Source organism: Mytilus edulis, chromosome 13, assembly GCF_963676685.1.
Source record: "Mytilus edulis chromosome 13, xbMytEdul2.2, whole genome shotgun sequence".
Classification (NCBI taxonomy): Eukaryota; Metazoa; Mollusca; class Bivalvia; order Mytilida; family Mytilidae; genus Mytilus; species Mytilus edulis.
Genome location: NC_092356.1, coordinates 58695574 through 58718412, shown reverse-complemented (window position 1 = coordinate 58718412; position 22839 = coordinate 58695574). Strand labels below are relative to the sequence as shown.

Here is a 22839-nt window from a genome sequence, read left to right as displayed (position 1 = left end):
CTGGTATGGTCTGTCTCACAGATGACAATGGGTGTTCCACTTGTCGTAGCCTCAGTATTTTGTGGGCTGTTGTTTGTTTTTTGAGTCATTTGTATTGGCCCTGAAGTTATAGGTTTTTCTTCTGCAAATTGTTTTTAATTCCATTCCCCCTATGATATCTTCTCCTCCCTCCACTTTCTTTTTAAACCATATTTTGACCTCTTGATTATTTTTTTTTTTTTTTTGGGGGGTTTTATTCATATTTTGTATATAATTGACACAGCAACTTATTAACATACAACAATAAGTTTGTAGGAGAATAATTCAAACTGCAATTTGGTAAAGTGTTTGAGCAATTGCTATTATGATACAACAAAGCCTTCTGTAAGACCATACTGATTTCTTTTTTTAAACATTAAATAACATTTAATTGTATGTTAATTGTACTTACAATGTACATCTAAACTCTCTCTGTCAAAGCTGGTATATGATAAATTTGTCATTGTCACAAAACAAAATACAGGCACACTACTATACCCTCTATCTATCATTCTCGTCTCAGTCACAGATGCTGTATATGTGTCTGTAATATTGTCATACACAACAGTTGATGATTTATTTACAAGTTCATTATAAATATAAAGTGTGGTCACATCAGGTGCAGGGCGACTTCCTATGGATGTGCATGTGAAAGTTACTGTATCATTTTCTTCCACTGTAAATACACCTTTTAATTTAACGTCAATTGGTTTTACTGAAAAGATACAAAAATATAATAATAATCAGAACAAGATAATAAAAATGAAATGGACATTTAGTAGTATGAATATCCATATGAAAACCCTTTTGATTTTCTTACCAACAGTTTAAAACAAACTTATTTGTTATATATTTTATTATGCATTATCATCACACCATATTCCAATGTACAGAACAAAAAAAAAACAATTCGCACCTGAAATAATCTTTAGTTCTATAACCTTACAATAATTCATCTGACGGAAGATCTGGCAAGGACATTCTTTAAAAAGACATTCCACATGTTAACCACCAAGTAAACATCCTGAAATTCCTAATATATTACTGCTCAGTACAGAATATCAAAGTAACTTACCGTAGTAGTTAAATATTAGGTATTTGTAAGATTATAAATGACACTACTGCATGTTACCTAGGTTACACTGGGTGTGAGGTGATTTGTTTACATGAAGCTACCCCCAATCAATCAATTATCTCTAAAGCAATCACCAACCAATCAGTTATTTAAAAAGCAAACCCCAACCAATATAAAGCATCCACCAATCAATTAGTGATTTCTAAAGCAACACCAACCAATCAGTTATTATTAAAGCACACACCATTCTATCAGCTATTTCTAAAAAAAACATCAAACAATCAGCTTTTTCTAAAACAACCACCAACCAATCAGTTATTATTAAAGCAACCACCAATCATTCAGTTATTTCTAAAGCAACCACCAATCAATCATTTATTATTAAAGCAACCACCAATTGTTCAGTTATTTCTAAAGCAACCATCAATCAATCAGTTATTTCTAAAGCAGCTACAAAAAAATACGTTATTTCTTAAGCAAACCCCAATCAATATCAGTTATTTCCATATCAGCCACCAATCACTCAGTTATTTCTAAAACCACCATCAATCAATCAGTTGTTTCTAAAGCAACCACCAATCACTCAGTTATTTCTTTAACAACCACCAATCACTCAGATATTTCTTTAACAATCACCAATCACTCAGTTATTTCTAAAGCAACCACTAATCATTCAGCTATTTCTAAAGCAACCACCAATCTTTCAGTTATTTCTAAAGCAACCACCAACCAATCAGTTATTTCTAAAGCAACCACCAATCTTTCAGTTACTTCTAAAGCAACCACAAACAATCAGTTATTTTTAAAGCAAACCCCAATCAATAGCAGTTGTTTCTAAAGTCACCACCAATCATTCAGATATTTTTAAAGCAACCACCAACCAATAAGTTATTTCTTAAGCAACCACCAACCAATAAGTTATTTCTTAAGCAAACCCCAATCAATATCAGTTATTTTTAAAGCAACCACCAAACAATCAGTTGTTTCTAAAGCAACCACAAATCAACCAGTTATTTTTAAAGCAACCATCAATCAATCAGTTGTTTCTAAAGCAGCCACAAATCAAAAGTAGCCACCAATAAATTAGTTATTTCTATATCAGCCACAAATCAATCAGTTATTTCTAAAGCAGCTACCAATCAATCAATTATTTCTCAAGCAACCATCAATCAATCAGTTGTTTCTAAAGCAAACCCCAATCAATAGCAGTTGTTTCTAAAGCAACCACAAATCAATCAGTTATTTCTAAAGCAGCCACCAATCAATCAGTTATTTCTAAAGCAACCACTAACCAATATCAATTATGTCTAAAGCAATCAAAAACCAATCACTTATTTCTAAAGCAACAAAAAACCAATCACTTATTTCTAAAGCAACCAAAAACCAATCAGTTATTTCTTAAGCAACCAATAACCAATCACTTATTTCTTAAGCAACCAACAACCAATCAGTTATTTCTAAAGCAACCAACAACCAATCACTTATTTCTAAAGCAACCAACAACCAATCACTTATTTCTAAAGCAACTAACAACCAATCACTTATTTTCTAAAGCAACCAACAACCAATCACTTATTTCTAAAGCAACCAACAACCAATCACTTATTTCTAAAGCAACTAACAACCAATCACTTATTTCTAAAGCAACCAACAACCAATCACTTATTTATAAAGCAACTAACAACCAATCACTTATTTCTAAAGCAACCAACAACCAATCACTTATTTATAACACAACCACCAACCATGTGGATCTCATTGTGCAATCGTTTAAAAAAATATATATTGTGAAAATATTTGAAATTTGTGTAACCCATCAACCATATCCAGCCTACTTCAAGCTGATCAACTAATAAATAATACAATGATTGACTTATACCCTGAAGTGAAACTTTAATATTACATGTTGGTAATGTTGATAATGTATTATAGGTGATAAAATCTCTAGTCTACAGGGATATGACCCAGTCATACACTTTTAAAATCAATAATAAATCTCTCTTGGATATAACGTTTAATTTCTAGATAATGCCTTTTTCAACATTCTTTTTTAAATCTTTGAAATAAAATGACTTTCTTGAATTTAACCATACAACTTTACATGTCTTTCTTCCAAACAGAATTTCTTAACCATGATTAAACACATCAATTACAAAACTTATGTTACAAGGGGTCATACATTGTGTAGGAGAAACAGAAGAAGACATGCTTTTTAGGTTCTTTTTTAAAGCTAGCAGGGAAGAATCAAGCCAATTTGAATAGGAGGGTTCCAAGTTCCAACCAAGGATAAATATGGGGGGATGGGGATTGGTGGTGGTTCCAATCTGAATCATATGACCCCATTCAAATAAATTCAAAAGCAATGATTATATAAAGAAGGTGAGGGAAGTTCCTACCCTCTGAACCCCCTGGATCCCTGAATATGTTTAAAATGAAGTGTGATCTACCTACAACTCAAATATATGACAGCCCATGACTCATAAGTTCCTCCATCTGTTGAGTTGACTGACTGACAAGTAATGTTCTGTCCATCATCCCCTCGCACAGCCATGGTTGTGAAGTTTACCGAGTAACTTCCATTATTCAGCGTTGTTTCATTGTAGTAGGTATTATTATACATCAATGTTAACATATCCAGCTCAGACGTACATGTCACAGTTAAACTCCTTCCCTCATAGCCATGAACTTCCAGTCGGCCATCTTTGGATGTAACAACACCCTCTATCACTGGTACCTGTGATTGACCTGTCAAAATATAATGCAGATAGATCAGTCAAGAAGGTTTATTTGTAATTCTTATATTTGTAAACTTGAGGATTATGATAATGTGCAGCAAGATGTACATTTTGTCATTACTGAATAAGAAGTCAGTTACTTCAGCACAAGTCTCAAGCCAAAAAGATGACTGAAGTCATAACAAAGACAAAATTTATGATAACCATGATAACATGATTAACTTTGGTAATGACTTATAATGCAGGGAAAATATTTGTTTCAATTTTAAATTAATAAATGACTGTCTTATAAACAAAATACAAACCTTGCAGTTTTCCAACAGTGAGAATGAATATCACAAAACAAAGGCAATCATGAAGTTCTTTAGTCATAGTGTATGTCCATGAGCTAAAAAAATACAGTACAATATTTACAATGACTAATAATCTGATTAAAACACAGATTCTGTGTCGAAGCTTAGCTTACGAGGATCTGAAAATCTTCCATACTATTTTCTGTTATAATGACCTTTACCCCGTAATTCAGTGGCTATCCTTTGTTGATGTGTTACTAAAAATAAATGTTTGTCCATAATTTAGGCTGGTTATTTGTTTTTGTTTGAATTGTTTCACATTTGTCATGTTTTTTACTTCGGGACCTTTTAAAGCTGACTAAAAGTATGGGCTTTGCTCATTTTTGAAAACCGTATGTTGACCTATTGTTGTTAATTTTTGTGTCATTAGGTCTCTTGTGAAGAGTTGTCTCATTGGCACTCATACCACATCTTCTTTTTAATCTTTCCTATTCCTCTGGTTTTGTCAGATGAATACATATATATACACCTTCACAATTTTATAGGTTGAAATTTCATTGGCTGATAATAATTACCAGAAAAGAAAGTAATGCAAAATATTGTCAGATTTTTGAAAGCAAGGTTGGCAATTTGACACACAATCTGTATTCTAATCAGAATGAATGAATTATATGTGTACTCTGAGAAATACACACTTGCACATGTAAATTTTGCCATATAGTCATTATATCTAAAATATATGTAAAAATCATTTGCATTAATGTTTTCTATCATTAATTTTACCCAAATAAATGTAACAAGATCTAATGTGCCCATGTACAAAATGTCTGGCCTGTTTCACTGATCACCTGTGACTGACAACAATGATTGAATTGATGTTAAAAGTCTTTATATTTACGATAAACACGATTTTATCACCAGTGTCACCTGGACCATGCCATACGAACATATTGTACACTTTTCAATCATTTAATACAGTAACTTTAGGTTATGTTAAACTTAAAGAATCTGAGAATGAGAAACAAATTTAATAATGAAAACTTAATATTTAATTACCAGAACCATCAAAATCAGTTCAAGATCAGATGAACCCAGCTATACATGTAGATGATCATGTGAATGCACACCTTACTGTCCTTACAATCATTTCATACTCTCTATATATATATTTGACCTATTGCTTATAATATCTGTTATGCAATGTACAAAATGTATGCCATTGCCAGTCCCTTTCCATAAAAACTTTACATTGACCATTATGATTATATTTTGAACCATGTGGAAGAGGTTAAGGTCAGTCTTTCCATAAACCAAATTAAGCAAACCTATGGATTTAAGGATGTGCTGAGTTCAGGGTTAAACAGAATTATCAGATGTTTTGCTCCTGGTACATGGTAAAATCTTTTTACCCTTAAACACCTGGGACTAACTATTATACTAATTATAGTATAATAGCCCCAGATAACACTCATTTTGTTATGGGTTATTTATTAGTCAGAAATTTTATTTTGCACAAAATGCAAATAAATTTATTTAGTTTTTCAACACAATCTGAGTGACTATCAAATTTTTTTTTTTTTTCAAAATATTTAATATAACACTATCATGACTATATAAAGATTATTAAGGTATGGGGGGAATTTGAATTAAGAATTTATTTTTTTGTTATCTGCTTGACCATTTTTTAAAAGAAAAAAAAACATAACCTCTCTAAAATTAGGTCAATGTCAAATCAACCAGACAAACACATTTGCCAATCATTCAATACAATCGAAAAATATTCAACTCATAACTGAACAACACTAATAATTAACTCATGCGCTATGCACATTCGTGAATTAATGTGTTGTTCGGTCACCCGTTGAATATTTTTCTCTATTCGAATTCTTCGATTAGTTATTCTTTTTATTACATTGGCAAATGGCTTTTTTTTAAAGAAATTAATGTAAAACATGTAAGGAACTATATCTTTTTTCTACGCATTCACAATTTGTTTTGATCCGCGGTTATCGACGTCTTGACAACGCCTATTGTTGTATGACGTCAGAGAGTGAAATAACCACGTTTCACATGTGAATTTATTGGTTTTTATTTATAAAGGTCTATCATTGTCTATAGGAAACATTTAAAATTGCAAAAAAATATGTGTGTTTAGAAGAAGTTTCGTAGGGGACAAAAGTCACAAAAGTCCCCTACGAAACAGTACACAAATTATGAAAATAATATCATTTTAAGGGAGCTACCATTTGATTTTTATTGGGGGGCTAGGATGAAAAATTTTGTCCTGCATTTTTTTTTAGTTGTAATATCTGTCCTGCCTTTTTATTTTTCACTCTATTCGGTCCTGCCTTTTTTTTTTTTTTAGTTTATCCTGACTTTTTTTTTACCTAAATTGTCGTCCTGACTTTTTTTTTTTTTGAAAGTGTCTCATCCTGCCTTTTTTTTTTGACTCAAAACTCCTGTCCTGCCTATTTTTTTCAAATTTCATCCTAGCCCCCCTTAGACAAGTTGATTTTCCATTTTTTTTAGGTCTGAAATTTACGCTTTTATTGAAAAACGCCCATTCACACCTGTATGAATGTTACCTGGTAGTTCGCAGGTACTGAGGCGGGTCAATAACCGTAGCTTGTTCGACCAACGACTGTCGGTATAAAGTATTTTATATGTTAAAGATAATGCACTTACATTTTATCTCCATAAAAATGGATGTATACTTTTGCATAAATTGTCTTAAAGTTATTTCAAAATATGTTTGATCTTATCTATTAGGGGAATGTAGGTAAAGGGAGCGAAACTAATCTGTAATCTGTAATCTGTTATATATATTCTGCCAATGTAGGCACACCTCTTCCGAGTATTGGATTTCACAACATGAATAAAAATATCTTCCACCAATATCACTATACACTTTTTACATTGTACAACATATTCTAGACGATAAAATTGGGATTAATGTCAATATCATCAACTCATTAAATATTTTAAAATCTAAAATACTTATCTAAAAATATCACTGTTTAAGAGTAGACAACCAATCGTCACTTAGGATTCATAAAATGTTATTATCTACTTTCTTTTCTTTTTCTATATGTCATCTAATTGCAACAGTCTATACCTTTCACAATTGAGATTGTAACATAATCGTCTACATTTTGGATCTATCATGATGTTCTTTATTAACCAACTAAATCTAAGTACATTATTGCCAAAAAATGACTGCATGGTTATTAAAGATTTAAAAACAACATATTTTCTGTAATGGCCCTGTTTTTCTGTAATGACCCTGTTTTTTTTCTGTAATGGCCCTGTTTTTCTGTAATGGCCCTGTTATTTCTGTAATGGCCCTGTTTTTCTGTAATGGCCCTGTATTAATGCCCAGCTTGTCTGTATTAAGCCCAGTTAGGGTTTTTAATAAAGTTAATAAAAAGCTGTAAAGAGTATAATACCTTTTTGTATTTTATTTAATTATTATTATTTAATTTAGTAACCAGCAACAAACATTAAAGAACCATAAAAAGGGATCATTGTTCATCCTGTTTTTCAACACACACAAGGATTTGTATAGTATTACTATACAAATCCTTGACACATATAACTCCTTTCAACTTAATATCTTGGATATTTGATCATGGTGAAGTACAAATTATTATTTTTCAAACTAAACTGTCATTAAAAGAGTAAGAGAGTACATCAAGTTGGCAGCAACACATACACTTTTTTCAGTTGGTTAATAAATGTATTAAGATATGGGTGTTTTTATAATGGCCCTGTTATATGTCCTCGGTCAGTAATAATGGCCTTGGATGTCTGTAATGGCCCTCGGCGTTGCCTCGGGCCATTACATACTTCCTCGACCATTATTACAGACCTTGGACATATAACAGGGCCATTATAAAACTACCCATTCATTAATACTATAGGTATAGGTATAAGGACATCATTCGTAAATATAGCTCAACATGCAGACTTCTTATACGTTCAGGTATTTCACATCCAATTTTTTATGGAAATATTCTTTATAAAGCACAAAGGTGTCAGTATTCACCTCAAAAACTAACAAAACCTTTGAATAGATTTATTAAGAAGGGATATAGTTACGATACTGTTATCAGGTCATTAAAGATTGCATATTTTGGCGTTAATATTGATTCACTTATAGGGTCTTTGCATCGGAACTAAACACATTTATTCGGCAAAAACCAGTTGTTGGCATGACACGGGTTATGATCTTCTCACATATGTTATGATGGTATGATACTATACCCCTAACGGGAAGGATTGTGCCTGATGTTCATATGATGAAATCATAATCTTTCAGTCAGTTTAATTGAAGTCTGGAGCTGGCATGTCAGTTAACTGCTAGTAGTCTGTTGTTATTTATGTATTATTGTCATTTTGTTTATTTTCTTTGGTTACATCTTCTGACATCAGACTCGGACTTCTATTGAACTGAATTTTAATGTGCGTATTGTTATGCGTTTACTTTTCTACATTGGCTAGAGGTATAGGGGGAGGGTTGAGATCTCACAAACATGTTTAACCCCGCCGCATTTTTGCGCCTGTCCCAAGTCAGGAGCCTCTGGCCTTTGTTAGTCTTGTATTATTTTTAATTTTAGTTTCTTGTGTACAATTTGGAAATTAGTATGGCGTTCATTATCACTGAACTAGCATATATTTGTTTAGGGGGCAGCTGAAGGACGCCTCCGGGTGCGGGAATTTCTCGCTACATTGAAGACCTGTTGTGACCTTCTGCTGTTGTTTTTTTTTCTCCCTATGGTCGGGTTGTTGTCTCTTTGGCATATTCCCCATTTCCATTCTCAATTTTATATAGTATCACTTTAACCTTTTTCATTTCTTAACATTTATGACATTGTCATGTAAGTAAAGGGATCTATGATCAGTTGTAAAATGTCAAAATGTTCATCTTTCAAATTAAAAACAGCTAACTCTTCACTACAGGAATTAATTAAATCTTCCAAAATTGGTTTTCAGATATCTTCTAAACTTTTACACGTTAATAACAAATGTGGTAAAGTTTCTTCTGTTTCATTACACAGTTTGCATATAGACAGTTCTGTATTACTTATAAATTTGGTTCTAACTGTTTGCAGAATGTAACTCCCAGTAGCTATTTTCAATTTTGTAGGAATTCTAATAATTTCCCTTGAATTCATAGCGTTTGTATTTGCAATAGGATGACATTGTCCTGGTTTATATATCAACGATAAATATTTTAAACTGGTATAAAGTTTTGCTTGATCAGTATCTTCTCAGTCCATAATTTTTGAACTTTGGAAGTTATTTCCCTTTTCCATTGGCATTTACTAATTGGATTAACTAAGTATTGTGCAGGATCATTCAGTTCATATTTCAAAAATATTTTCCTCAGTAAACTAAACCAACTATTACTATTAATAGATTTAACATTTAATTGCCTTTCCGCTAGTTGCCATTCAATAGAATTTTGTCTTTGTCTAGTAATATTTCCATAAAAAGTTAAAATTTGTACATCTATTTGAGCTTCTACAGGTAACATCCCAGAAATCATATATATAGCAGGATCTGCTACTGTTTTTGGTAAAGATAACAATTGTTTCAAGAACTTCTTAAATTGGATATTTAAATTTTCTAAACATCTTCCTCTAGGGATCACTATTTCCAATCCATAAAACATTATTGGTATAACATAAGTATTCATAATTGACATTGAGGTTTGTGGATCTAGTCCATTTTCGCCATAAAGTCCAACCCCCATTAAACTATAAAGTGTCCTTCTTGCTTTCTTTAAATTCTCATCTATTGTAGCTTTACATGAATCATCGTCAGTACAACATATTCCTATATGTGTTGCTTTATTAGAAGTTGGAAGAACAGAATTGCCTAAATTCCAAAAATTTTTATTTACTTTCTCATGGTGACGTGATTTAGACTGTATAACACAACTTTTTGCTGGTTGTAGTAAGTATGCCTCACGTTTACTAAAATCAAAGGCCATATATCAATTAAAATTTGCGTTTCATACGGACAATTACTAAGAATGGCTAAATCATCTGCGCAAGTAGGAGCACAACAAGAAATCGATCCAATTTTTCCTCCATATCCTGAACCAGCTAAAATGTCTAAAAGTGTATTTATATAGATTTTGTACAAGTCTGCACTAAGAGTTCCTCCTTGTCTTACGCCTTGTTCTATTTATAAAAGTGTCCGATATTTGATTATTCCATTTAACACAAGAAACAGCATTTTTATATAATAGATTATCAATAATTAAAATAGATTGTTCTGGAATTTTCATTTGATATAATCTTCTGATAAGCCCAGCATGTTTAACAGCATCGAATGCAGATTTTGCATCAAGCATAGTTATTATTGTTTGATCATTTAACTCAATACATTCCTTGTGATATTCTTCTATAATAAAAGAGCAGTTTAATGGTGCTGTTCTTTTAGTAAAACCACGTTGTAATGGATTTTGATATTTTATAATGTCAGGATTAATTCGGATCTTCAAAACAGCCTCAATGAGTTTGGATAATGTTGGAGTAATTGTTATTCCTCGATAATTTTTACTGTCTTTACAACTGCCTTTATTCTTAAAGAGTGGAATTACTATCCCTAATTTCTGTTCGTCTGGTATATAACAAAGTCTAAAAGTACTGTCCAAAAGTTCTTTAAGGTGATAAAAAAGAGATTGTCCTCCATAATATAATAAGTTTTCAGTTGAAACTCCAAATATATCTGGTGATTTATTTAAATTTAATAACTTCAAAGATTCTACTATTTCATTTTCAGTAATACTTTGGTGCTGAAACATAGCTCTACAAATGTCAATTATATCAATATATTCTTGTTCGACGTTTTGTTATCAAAATGTTCATGAATAGAATTTTTTGTTAAATTTTCAAAATGATGTTTCCATCCACTAAGAATGTCGTTTTCTGTACTATACACTGTCTCCTACAGATAGCTCATCTATATGATTACTTAATCTTCCCCTCTGTTTTTTTAATAAGTCTATAAAATGAATTTTTGTTTTTGATATTTACTTCCATTATTTTTTCCTCTTTCATCAATTCTATTCATCGCAACTGCCTTGCGACAGTGTTTACGTAAATTATAAGTTGTCTCTTTTTTCTGAATATAAAGTTCATTCCTTGGATCTTCCGACCGCCCATTAATCTTCCACTGATAAAAAGCCTTTTTTTTCGTTGCAATTGCGCCAGAAATGTCTTCATTCATTACTTTTAATTTTGGTTTTCTATATCTTTTTCGAGGAGCTGGACAGCAACTTTTTTGCTGAATTGAAGAGTAAACTGTTTATATTTTGAAAAGCAATATCCACTTCATATCTATTTTCTAAAGATGATGAAAAATTATCTAAACCATTTTCAGCTAAAGTTTTATATGCGTCTTTATCTATTTTTTTCCATGGAGTTTTCCAGAGGGTAAAATATTTGAATTTGAACTTTTCAGTTTTTCTTTAGCATTGATGATATATTTCACTCTCGCTTTAATATGAAAATGATCAGATACGTTAGTAGCCACATTGTCCATTGTTTCCATATTAAACACATTCTCTTTAAAATCTTGTTTAAAAAGTAAAAAGTCAATAGTTGAAGTTCCTTTACCACTACAATTTACAAAAGTAATTCCATTTTCTTCAGTATATAAACCATTTTCATTCATAAAGTCTACTAAATATTTGTTTCTTCTCGTATCAATTTTACTTAAAATATTTTCGTTAAAATCGCCACCAATTATAATAGAGTGAGAGTCGCTATAACATTGAACAATTTCATGTAGTTTCTATACAGTTATAAAATTCTAATGAGTCAGATGGTGTTCCTTTCACCCTATACACTTGCTTTGATGGATTACTAACGTCAGCAAATGAAATTGACCTCTCTGATAATTTCTTTGATAAATCGAACCTTTCATGTACTGTTAGGCAGCAACCATTGGATTTTCTGGGGGGGGGGGGGGGGGGGGGGGGGGGGGTGGGCTATGTTTTTTTTTTTCTGTACAAACTTTTTTTTTCGCCTGTGGCGAAAAACAATCTATTTTTTTCGCAACAAGTCGCAAACAATTTTTTTCTTTCAATTTTAGCATTTCATATAGTGGCAGCTGAGGGTATAACAAACAATTTTTTTTTTCAGAATTCAAAACAAATTATTTTTTTCTCCAAAAACTGGAAACAAACTTTTTTTTCCAAAAAAAAACCATAGCCCCCCCAGAAAATCAAATGGTTGCTGCCTTAGTTTTAAACTTTGATTTGAACTACACTCATATGCGGCTTAGCTTAGCGAAAGGTAGTGCGACGTAATCAGTCAAACAAACTTTATTGGATTAATTCTCTAAGGAACTATCGTTTCCATTGGTCAATTTAAACTTTCGACCCCACACCTTCGAAAATAGAACACACATACTATAACGTTGAATGGACTGATTAATATTAACGTATCTGGTCAAGGTCGTTTAAAGCTTCCATCGACATATTCTCATACATGATTCCAATCACAATTCTAGCTTTTATAAATGTGCATGTGAAATTCATTGGTTTTATAGTTTTCTGCAATTGGTAGTAAAGTTTAAACTTAAAATCTTAACAGTTATGCCATAAATTACTTAAAACTTTTACTAAATTCTTTCATAGATACAAAGATTTGATTAGTAAATTTGGCTATACCTGTAGAAAGCTTATTAAAAATGGTATTTCACATCCTAAATTTTATGGTAATATTGTACTTAAAGCGAGGAAATCACTATGTGATCCTTGTAAACTCATCGAACCTTTAAACAAACTTATAAGTAAGGGTTATCGTACCGATATTGTAATAAGATCTCTGAATATAGTTCACATTGGCACTAATATTGATATTGTCATTAGCAAATTAAAACATAACTAAATTTCATTATCTTTTGAGGCGAGATGTATAGAGACACAGACACGTTAACTTTTATTTCTATAGAAGTCGCTCTTCACTATACTACTACCTGTCGATACATTTATTTTTGGCATTGCACAAGTCATGTCTTCTTTGACTATTAATGACGTTAAAATACTAAATCCCTGTGATGTGTTTTAGTCGATTTTAGTCTCTGATGCATGATTTTTTATTATTAATTGGTTTTGGCTTTTAACTAGCTGTCAGTAACTGCGAGTACTCTCAAATCGTATTTTCTTGTTAATTCGACCTGTTGATACTGTTTATAATGCTTTTTTGTCATTTTTTATTTATACGGATCTTGTCTGTACACCAGCTTTGATTATTTGTAATATCTTCACTTATTCTTACAACATTTGTATAAACTTCAAGATTATAAAAAACCGGTTTTTTTCTAAAGTGAACATTGATTGGTTAAATATTTCTCAGTCATGTCCTGTTTTTGAATTTGTTTGTTAGCTTTTTGGTCATGAATGTTTGTCTCTAATATTTAATTAACTGTGCATTTGTATTCAGATATCGCAGATCAAATTTATTCGTTCATTGTTTAATCATACGTTTTTTGATTGAGTTAAGTCTGCCAATTGATATTTTATCGTATGTTTTTCTTTGTTGTGATGTTATGCTATTGTTTCAGAAAAAGGGAGAAGGTTTGGATCCATTAAAACGTTTAATCCCGCTGCAAATGTTTGCACCTGTCCTAAGTCAGGAATCTGATGTACAGTAGTTGTCGTTTGTTTATGTAATATATACGTGTTTCTCGTTTCTCGTTTTGTTTATATAGATTAGACCGTTGGTTTTCCCGTTTGAATGGTTTTACACTAGTAATTTTGGGGCCCTTTATAGCTTGTTGTTCGGTGTGAGCTAAGGCTCCGTGTTGAAGGCCGTACTTTAACCTATAATGGTTTACTTTTTAAATTGTTATTTGTATGGAGAGTTGTCTCATTGGCACTCACACCACATCTTCCTATATCTATTCACATCTAAATATTCAATTTAAATGTCTCCTCTAGATCAAGAGACGACATCAAAAGTTCAATGTAGGATAAAAAAAAAACTCAATTCACATATTTTTTCATTTATTCCCCCCCCCCCGCCCCCTTGCTTATCCTGCATTTTCTTTTACTCAATGGACTCGATGAATTAACGTTGTACTTGAAAAATGAAACCGTACTTATCTACAAACAGTTCATATTCTTTTCCAAGTTTTATGTATTCGACATAGGATAGCTTTTTCTCTAATTTTTGTGCTATTTTCACATTTCCTAACTGGTGTGAGAAAAAATATTTCTCCTCACTAGTGAAAAATCTGTTCTCAGCAAATGATTATAGCCTTATCTAAATTTATAGATTTAATTAATAGGTAAGAAAAAAAAACTCAAATTATAAGTTTAGGCTGAATTTAGATAGTCATCTTTAATTTTTTTTATAACTCGTGTATTACGATATTTCTCCACTCTCGACAGTTAAATTTAATTATTTAAAATGCTCGGCAAGCCTCGCGCTTTAAATAATAAAATTTAAGTGTCTCGAGTGGAGAAATATCGTAATCTATATTTCTTAAACCTTTTTAATAAATCCATAAGAATGACAGTATCACACCAAACTACCAAACAACTTGGCATTCTGTAAGATCAATATATAAATGAAATAGCTGTAGAGTTTTATGAAAATCCATGTTGATTTAAAAAAGTTATGAAAAAAATTAAAGATGACTATCTAAATTCAGCCTAAACTTATAATTTGAGTTTTTTTTTCTTACCTATTAATTAAATCTATAAATTTAACAGCAATACATCTAGCTACCAAACAACCTGGCTTTCTATAAGATCAATATATAAATGAGATAGCTGTAGAGTTTTTGGAAAATCCAAGTCGATTTGAAAAAGTTAGAAAAAAATTTAAAGTTTACTATCTGAAAGGGATAACAGACAGTTTCTATCCATATTATCCGTATATTTATACATTGGCATTAGATTAACGGTTAGTGATACATAAGCAATCATATATATATATATTTAACAACTAATTTATAACATATTAAACATCTACCAGAAGGAATAGCTGAAGGAATAGCTGTAAGAGTGACAGCACCAAAATTGAAACTTCATATGTGTGTTATTGTAATAAGCAATGTGCTTAAAATTCCTAACATAAGGTTTAGACAAACTTAAAAAATAAATCAGCAATTTTTCCAACTAAAGGATCGTGATGCTACCAAAATTCTGATGTGATCAGTGTTTGGTGTTTATAAGCATTGTGTACAAGATTCATAACATTTGATTGAGGCAAACTAGTTAAAACAGAAACGAAAAGATTCAGCAATTTTTACATATGGGAAAGGGACATACTCTAGAACTGTAAAAGTGACCGCAATCAAATTCAATCTTGATCTGTGTTTTGTGGTTATAAGCGTTGCGTACATGTGTAATAGCATAGGTTGAGGAAAATTAAAGGGAATGGAAACCAATTTTGGGACATACGCAGGGATTGAATTTAAGCTTTTTAGTGTACTGGCCAGCCGGACCAGTGGACTGAAAATCTACTGGTCTGGCTCCAAATCTACTGGTCCTGCATGAACGAAATTCATTTGACAAACTCTTATATAAATGAGAGATGTTGACGTTTATTTTTATGATTTTCCCTTCCTTTGTTTCCTCTCCTTTATTCTCGTAGTTTTTTAGTGCTGCTCTGATTGTTCATTAGCAAGTACAGAAACTTAAAATTTGAAGATTTCGTTACAAAAATGCATTTCTTATCTAGGTCTGTCACTGCAAATTGTTCACATGATATACATAATACAATCCATTACATTGCAATCAACTATATAATTACACCATTCGCGTTTTTTTTACCGATGATTTTTGATATTTACGTTTCTTTTTGTCAATTTCATAAACTTTATTCAGATCTTCCATTTGAATGTCACTTAATTTTTTATTGTTTTTGTCCGTCGATTTGACTCATTTAAAAAATGGTAAATTGTTTAAAAAAAAAAAAACGAAATCGCGATTCAATCAGGGATTTTACCTACCTAAGTCTACCTAAGTGTTTCCAAACGCAGGAGATCAGCTTGCTCCTTTATATTTGGCTCTATTTCACTGACACTATCACTGTTGATTACTGTGCTACCTCCGATCATGAAGTTGTAATCTACTGTGTAGTCATAAATCATAGGATGTTCTTTCCAATATTTATCTAGTCTTCGTTCGAATGTTTTAACGTTTTTGGCAGTTACAATTGTCTCAGGAAAACTGTTCCAGACTTCCACTACTCTGTTGGTAAAATAATACTTTCTAACATCCAGCCTGCTCCTGTTCTTTACTAACTTCAATGAATGCCCTCTTGTTGTTGAACCACTACTTGATGTGAAAATACCACTTGATGCCCTTTCATCATAGATGTGATTGAGAATTTTGTACTTCTCGATCATGTCTCCTCGTAGTCTATGATATCTAAGTGTTGGTAATTTTAAGAGTTTTAATCTGTCTTCGTATGATAGATCTTTCAAGTTTGGAAGCATTTTTGTAGCCCGTCTTTGTACGTTTTCGACTGATTCAATATCCTTTTTCTTATACGGACTCTAAACACTGCTGGCATACTCTAGATGGGGTCTAGCTAGTGCTTTGAATAGTAAACAGAAACTCTTGTAGTCTAAATACTTAAATGACCTTCGGATTAGTCCTACTAGTTGGTTGGCTTTGTTAACCTGTGTTTGTATATGCTTGTCAAATTTAACCTTAGAGTCTATGTTTACACCTACATCTTTCTCACATTCCACAGTTTCAAGAGTTGTTTCTGCACCATCATATGTTGGCATCTTGTATCTCCCATCTTGGTTCTTCGTTTGTTTCGTGGATATTGGCAGTACTTTGCATTTATCTGGGTGGAACCGTAACAGCCATTTCTCACTCCATCTGAACAACTTATCTATGTCTTGTTGAACTATGTTTATATCATTTGGGGTTTGTATATCTCTATTTAATTTTGTATCGTCTGCGAACATAAATACCTCAGAGTCCACACATAAGGGTAAATCGTTTATAAAAAGAACAAACAGTATTGGTCCGAGAACTGACCCTTGTGGTATGCCACTAGTTACATTATGCCACTGTGAATAATTTCCATTAACTTGTACTCTTTGCTTTCTACCATGTAAGAAGCTCTGGACCCAGTTACATGTTTGGTTACTAATTCCATACGATTTTAACTTGTTAATTAAACACTTATGTGGAACCTTATCGAAGGCCTTCATAAAATCAGTGTAGATAGCATCAATAGATCCTCCATTATCTAGAATTTCAGTCCAATGGTCTAGTACTTTTAACAGTTGTAAACCTGTTGATCGTCCCCCGATAAATCCAAATTGTCTATCACTAAATAGGACGTGTTTGTTCATATGGTCAACAATTCTCTTTCTTATTAATTTTTCCATGATCTTACATATAATACTTGTGAGGCTAACTGGTCTGTAGTTCGACGCAAGCTTTTTATCTCCCTTTTTAAACAACGCTGTTATCTGACCAATTTTCCAACCTTCTGGTACAATACCGGATGAAAAAGAACTATTAAAAATGATTCAAAGTGGAATGTCAATTATATCTGCAAGTTCATATAAAACTTTAGGATGTACCTGGTCAGGCCCTGGTGACTTTGACGTATTTAAGTTTTTAAGTAATTTGTTAATTTCTTTTGTTTTAAAGACTTCATCACTAGACGGTTCATCGTACTTAATATCTTTTAAAAAGGTTTCATCCTCATCATCTTCTTTAGTGAATACACTTGTGAAAAATTCGGCAAGTATTTCAGCCTTATCAGTGTCATTGCTTGCAATAAACGTTTTGCCATCTCTTTTTATCGACAAGGTGACAAACATATACTGGTCTGACTCAAATTCTACTGGTCCCTGACCACCGGAACAGCACTAATTTCGACCCCTGGACATACGGACAGATGAATCAACAGACCCTGAGACAGATGAATAAAATGTAATGCCCCCCTCTGCTATGGTTGGGACATTAAAACCACCTTAATACCTTTAATTACCGTACATGATATAACGATAGTATCATGCATTTGTGCATATACTTTATTAATATATACTTTGGTTAAAACTCCATTATGTATCTGTGTGTCTCTTTTAGGCCCTTTGGTTTTTCACAGTTGTTACAATTAGTGTTGAGCATACCTGATGAAGGTAAATCACAGAAAAACAAGTCAGATGCGTGCAAAGTAGAATTGGTTTTGCATTATAGGAAAACAATCTCTAACCAGATGCTCCGCAGGGCGCAGCTTTATACGACCGCATAGGTTGAACCCTGAACGGTTGGGGTAAGTATGGACACAACATTCAAGCTGGATTCAGCTCTAAATTTGGATTGTGATTAAATAGTTGAGACAGCATAGGTTTTGGACACAGAATGAATGTGGTCTAATGAACTTAAAATAATTTATTTGTCTTTGAGCAATCACTATGCTGTTGAATATTAATCCTCTCAAAAAAATGTTTGAAGAAATTTTCTTTTTATTTATGAAATCTGAAATGAGAAAAATTAACCCCCCCCCCCCACCATTTTTTTCACATCCCCCTTTCCCTTTTTTCAAAACTGATCTCAATTCAAATTTCTAATGGAGTTTGCAACAATAACTACTCATTTAATGTATCATAAAATATTAAAATGTAACAAAAAGTGCTTGTTATCACTGAATGGTAAAGAGTGTTTTAATTTATCAGTTGGTAGTAAAAGTGAAAATACATTGTGCATTGTATAAAACAATGATTTAAGTTGATTCAACTACTATTCTGGACAAAGAAAGATAACTCCAATCAATTGAAAATTTCTTGCTATTGCACAATATTGTGCAATTAGACATTTCTTGCTATTGCGCAATACTGTGCAACTGAAAATATTTGCTATTGCACAATACTGTGCAATTGAAGATTTCTTGCTATTGCACAATACTGTGCAATTGAACATTTTTTGCTATTGCACAATACTGTGCAATTGAAGATTTCTTGCTATTGCTGAATACTGTGCAATTGAAAATTTCTTGCTATTGCACACTACTTAATATAATAATTTTGGATCCTGATTTGAACCAACTTGAAAACTGGGCCCATAATCAAAAATCTAAGTACATGATTAAATTCAGCATATCAAAAAAGCCAAAGAATTCAATTTTTATTAAAATCAAACTTAGTTTAATTTTGGACCCTTTGGTATTTAATGTAGACCAATTTGAAAATGGGACTAAAAATTAAGAATCTACATACACAGTTAGATTTGGCATATCAAAGAACCCCAATTATTCAATTTTTGATGAAATCAAACAAAGTTTAATTTTGGACCCCGATTTGGACCAACTTGAAAACTGGGCCAATAATCAAAAATCTAAGTACATTTTTAGATTCAGCATATCAAAGAACCCCAAGGATTCAATTTTAGTTAAAATCAAACTATGTTTAATTTTGGACATTTGGACCTTAATGTAGACCAATTGGAAAACAGGACCAAAAATTAAGAATCTACATACACAGTTAGATCCGGCATATCAAAGAACCCCAACTATTCAATTTTTGATGAAATCAAACAAAGTTCAATTTTGGACCCTTTGGGCCCCTTATTCCTAAAAACCTGTTTGGACCAAAACTCCCAAAATCAAACCCAACCTTCCTTTTATGTTCATAAACCTTGTGTTTAAATTTCAAAGATTTCTATTTACTTATACTAAATTTATGGTGCGAAAAACCAAGAATAATGCTTACTTGGGCCCCTTTTTGGCCCCTAATTCCTAAACTGTTCAGACCTCAACTCCCAAAATCAATCCCAACCTTCCTTTTGTGGTCATAAACCTTGTGTTTAAATTTCATTGATTTCTATTTACTTATACTAAAGTTATTGTGCGAAAACCAAGAATAATGCTTATTTGGGCCCTTTTTTGGCCCCTAATTCCTAAACTGTTTGAACTAAAACTCCCAAAATCAGTCCCAACCTTCCTTTTGTGGTCATAAACCTTGTGTCAAAATTTCATAGATTTCTATTCACTTAAACTAAAGTTATAGTGCGAAAACCAAGAAAATGCTTATTTGGGCCCTTTTTGGCCCTTAATTCCTAAAATTTTGGGACCAAAACTCCCAAAATCAATCCTAACCTTCCTTTTGTGGTTATAAACCTTGTGTTAAAATTTCATAGATTTCTATTCACTTTTACTAAAGTTAGAGTGCGAAAACTAAAAGTATTCAGACGACGAGGACGACGCCAACGTGATAGCAATATACGACGAAAAATTAAAATTTTTGCGGTCGTATAAAAAGTTGTTCATTAGGTTGGTGTCTCATTGACATTTACCTCTAATTATCTCTCGAACACTGAAATGGTATTGTGGTTTAGATCTCGTCTTTCTGATGCACAAGATAAAACATCATTTGTGACTGGCTAAAAAATAAAACAAGTTAAATGGAATGTTTATTAAAAATAATAATAAGATACTGGTTTAAGGCAAATGCTAAAATTGCAAAATTATAATTTGGTTATTTTCATTTGTTTATGGCAGAAAAAACACCTAAACAAAATTACAGCTTAAAAAAGCTTTTGATATGTCTTGATATGTCAATTTTTCCTGATCGATTTACCAGGCATGAACATCATTAAACTCCTGTTGCCAAAATCAAATTATATGTTCTAGTTAAAAAAAATGAAATGTATAACCTACTTTTAATCAGTTTTATGAAGTTTATTTGCTCTGTAATACTTAGGGAGCTACCATTTGATTTTTATGGGGGGGGGGGGGCTAGGATGAAATTTGAAAAAAATAGGCAGGACAGGAATTTTGATTAAAAAAAAAGGCAGGATCTTGCAAAACAAATAAATCAGGATGACAATTTAGGTAAAAATGCAGGACAAAATTTTTCATCCTAGTCCCCCCATAAAAATCAAATGGTAGCTCCCTTAGATCAAAACTGTCTAAAAAATAATCATAAGACTGTAGAGGATCAAATTAAACAAACACTTTTAAATTATTTTTTTTAGGGACTGGACATTACTTCTCATTTTCAAAACTCTAAGAGTTAAAAACTTCTTTCTATTGTAATGAACATATGATATTTGTATCAAAAATGAGTTGAAGGGGTTTTAAATATAATGTTATTTCATTAACATAAATGTTGACATATCAAAACTGTAGTGTGATTTTAATAATATGGTATATATGTATATATACTCATCTTTCTTATAAAAATACATAAAAACCTCACAAAATGACATTAAATATTCAAAGACACAATATAAGTCACAAATATAAATGATATGTTCATATTAAAACTGTTTAGATATAAAAATCTGAATAAATGCCCAATTATAACGAGTACAAATATTTCCTAAAACACTAAATATGAATCTGTCTGCTCATAATTTAAAATAAAACCTTCAGAATAGGGTAATTATTATAAGGAAAAAAATATATGCCAAACACAAGAGTTTGGTGCATAAATTTGATTAATTAATTAATTGATTGTTGTTTAACGCCACTTCCATCACTATTTGCCACTCCATGGTGATCAATTGTTATTAGTGGAGGAAGCCTGAGTATTTGTACACTTTTGGAAATAATACCCAAAATGCATTATATTCTAAAATGGTAAATTAAATTGTCTTTGTCATAATTTAATTTTAGCAAGAATAATAAACTAAACCAATATTTTTTATAGTTCATAGTAATAATATAAAAAAAGGTACATAAGTCCTCTAACACCTTATGATTTTTTTGCTTTGCATGCTAAATAATATTCATCACAAAAGAAACAATGCAAGACTTATAAGTAAACGCTGAACGGCAGATAAAAAATATTAATATGTGTGTTACTTGTTGACATTTTTATATAATTTTGAGCTAAACAGTTTACATTTAAAAAGAATTGTGAAATAATATCAGTTATGCTCTTTCTGTCATGGTTTTTCAATAGCTATACAAAGACAATGACATACTATTGCTAAACAGAGGTGAAAGATACCAAAGGAATATTTAAACTCAATAGTTCAAAATAAACTGGCAAGGCCATGGCTAAAAAAAAAAGACCAACAGACTAACAAGAGGCTCTCAAGAGCCTGAATCGCTCACCTTAATTTTTTTGGTTAAATCTCTCATCAATGATTATTTTGGCTTTTCAATTTATTTAAATGTTCTTTGAATCGTCCTATTTTCTTCAAAAGCAAAAAAAAAATCATTTTCTCCTATGTTCTATTTTAGCCATAGGAGCTATGTTTCTGACATACAAGGAAATGAAATATAAAATTTATACTAGATACTCTGAAACTCATTTAGCCTAAGTTTGGCTGAAATTGATACAGCAGTTTCAAAGGAGAAGATTTTTTAAAGTAAGTCAACATGATGAACAAATTGTGAAAAAAGTCTTTAAAGGGCAATAACTCCTTAAGGGGTCAATTGACAATTTTGGTCAAATTGACTTATTTGTAGATCTTACTTTGCTTAACATTTTTGCTATTAACAGTTTATCTGTATCTATAATAATATTCAAGATAATAACCAAAAACTGCAAAATTTCTTTAAAATCATCAATTCAGGGGCATTATACCTGAAAAACCAGTTACCCAATTCGGCTGAAAATTTCAGGACAGGTAGACCTTGACCTAATAAATACTTTAACTTCTTGTCTTATTTGCTCTAAATGCTGGAGTTTTTGAAATATAAGCCAAAAACTGCATTTTACCCTGTGTTCTATTTTTAGCCATGACGGCCATGTTTTTTGACGAAAT

General features: G+C 31.7%; 1 protein-coding gene across 4 annotated transcripts in view; it reads right to left on the bottom strand.

Annotated features, from left to right (window-relative positions):
• The window catches only part of LOC139502287 (hemicentin-2-like), a 97879-nt gene that overhangs the window by 38838 nt on the left and 36202 nt on the right, over window positions 1–22839 (bottom strand). The window contains exons 1-4 of one of the 4 annotated variants that reach the window (XM_071291718.1): window positions 6692–6904; window positions 4134–4216; window positions 3545–3838; window positions 431–733 (exon numbers count right to left, since the gene is read on the bottom strand). The exons of 2 other annotated variants lie outside the window; for them this stretch is intronic. In XM_071291718.1, coding sequence (XP_071147819.1) covers window positions 431–733; window positions 3545–3838; window positions 4134–4200 — 664 coding nt within the window. In that variant the 5' untranslated portion in view covers window positions 4201–4216; window positions 6692–6904. Of the gene's footprint in view, window positions 1–430; window positions 734–3544; window positions 3839–4133; window positions 4217–6691; window positions 6905–22839 lie in introns of those variants that run through there. One more of the 4 variants, XM_071291717.1, reaches the window with a different exon arrangement.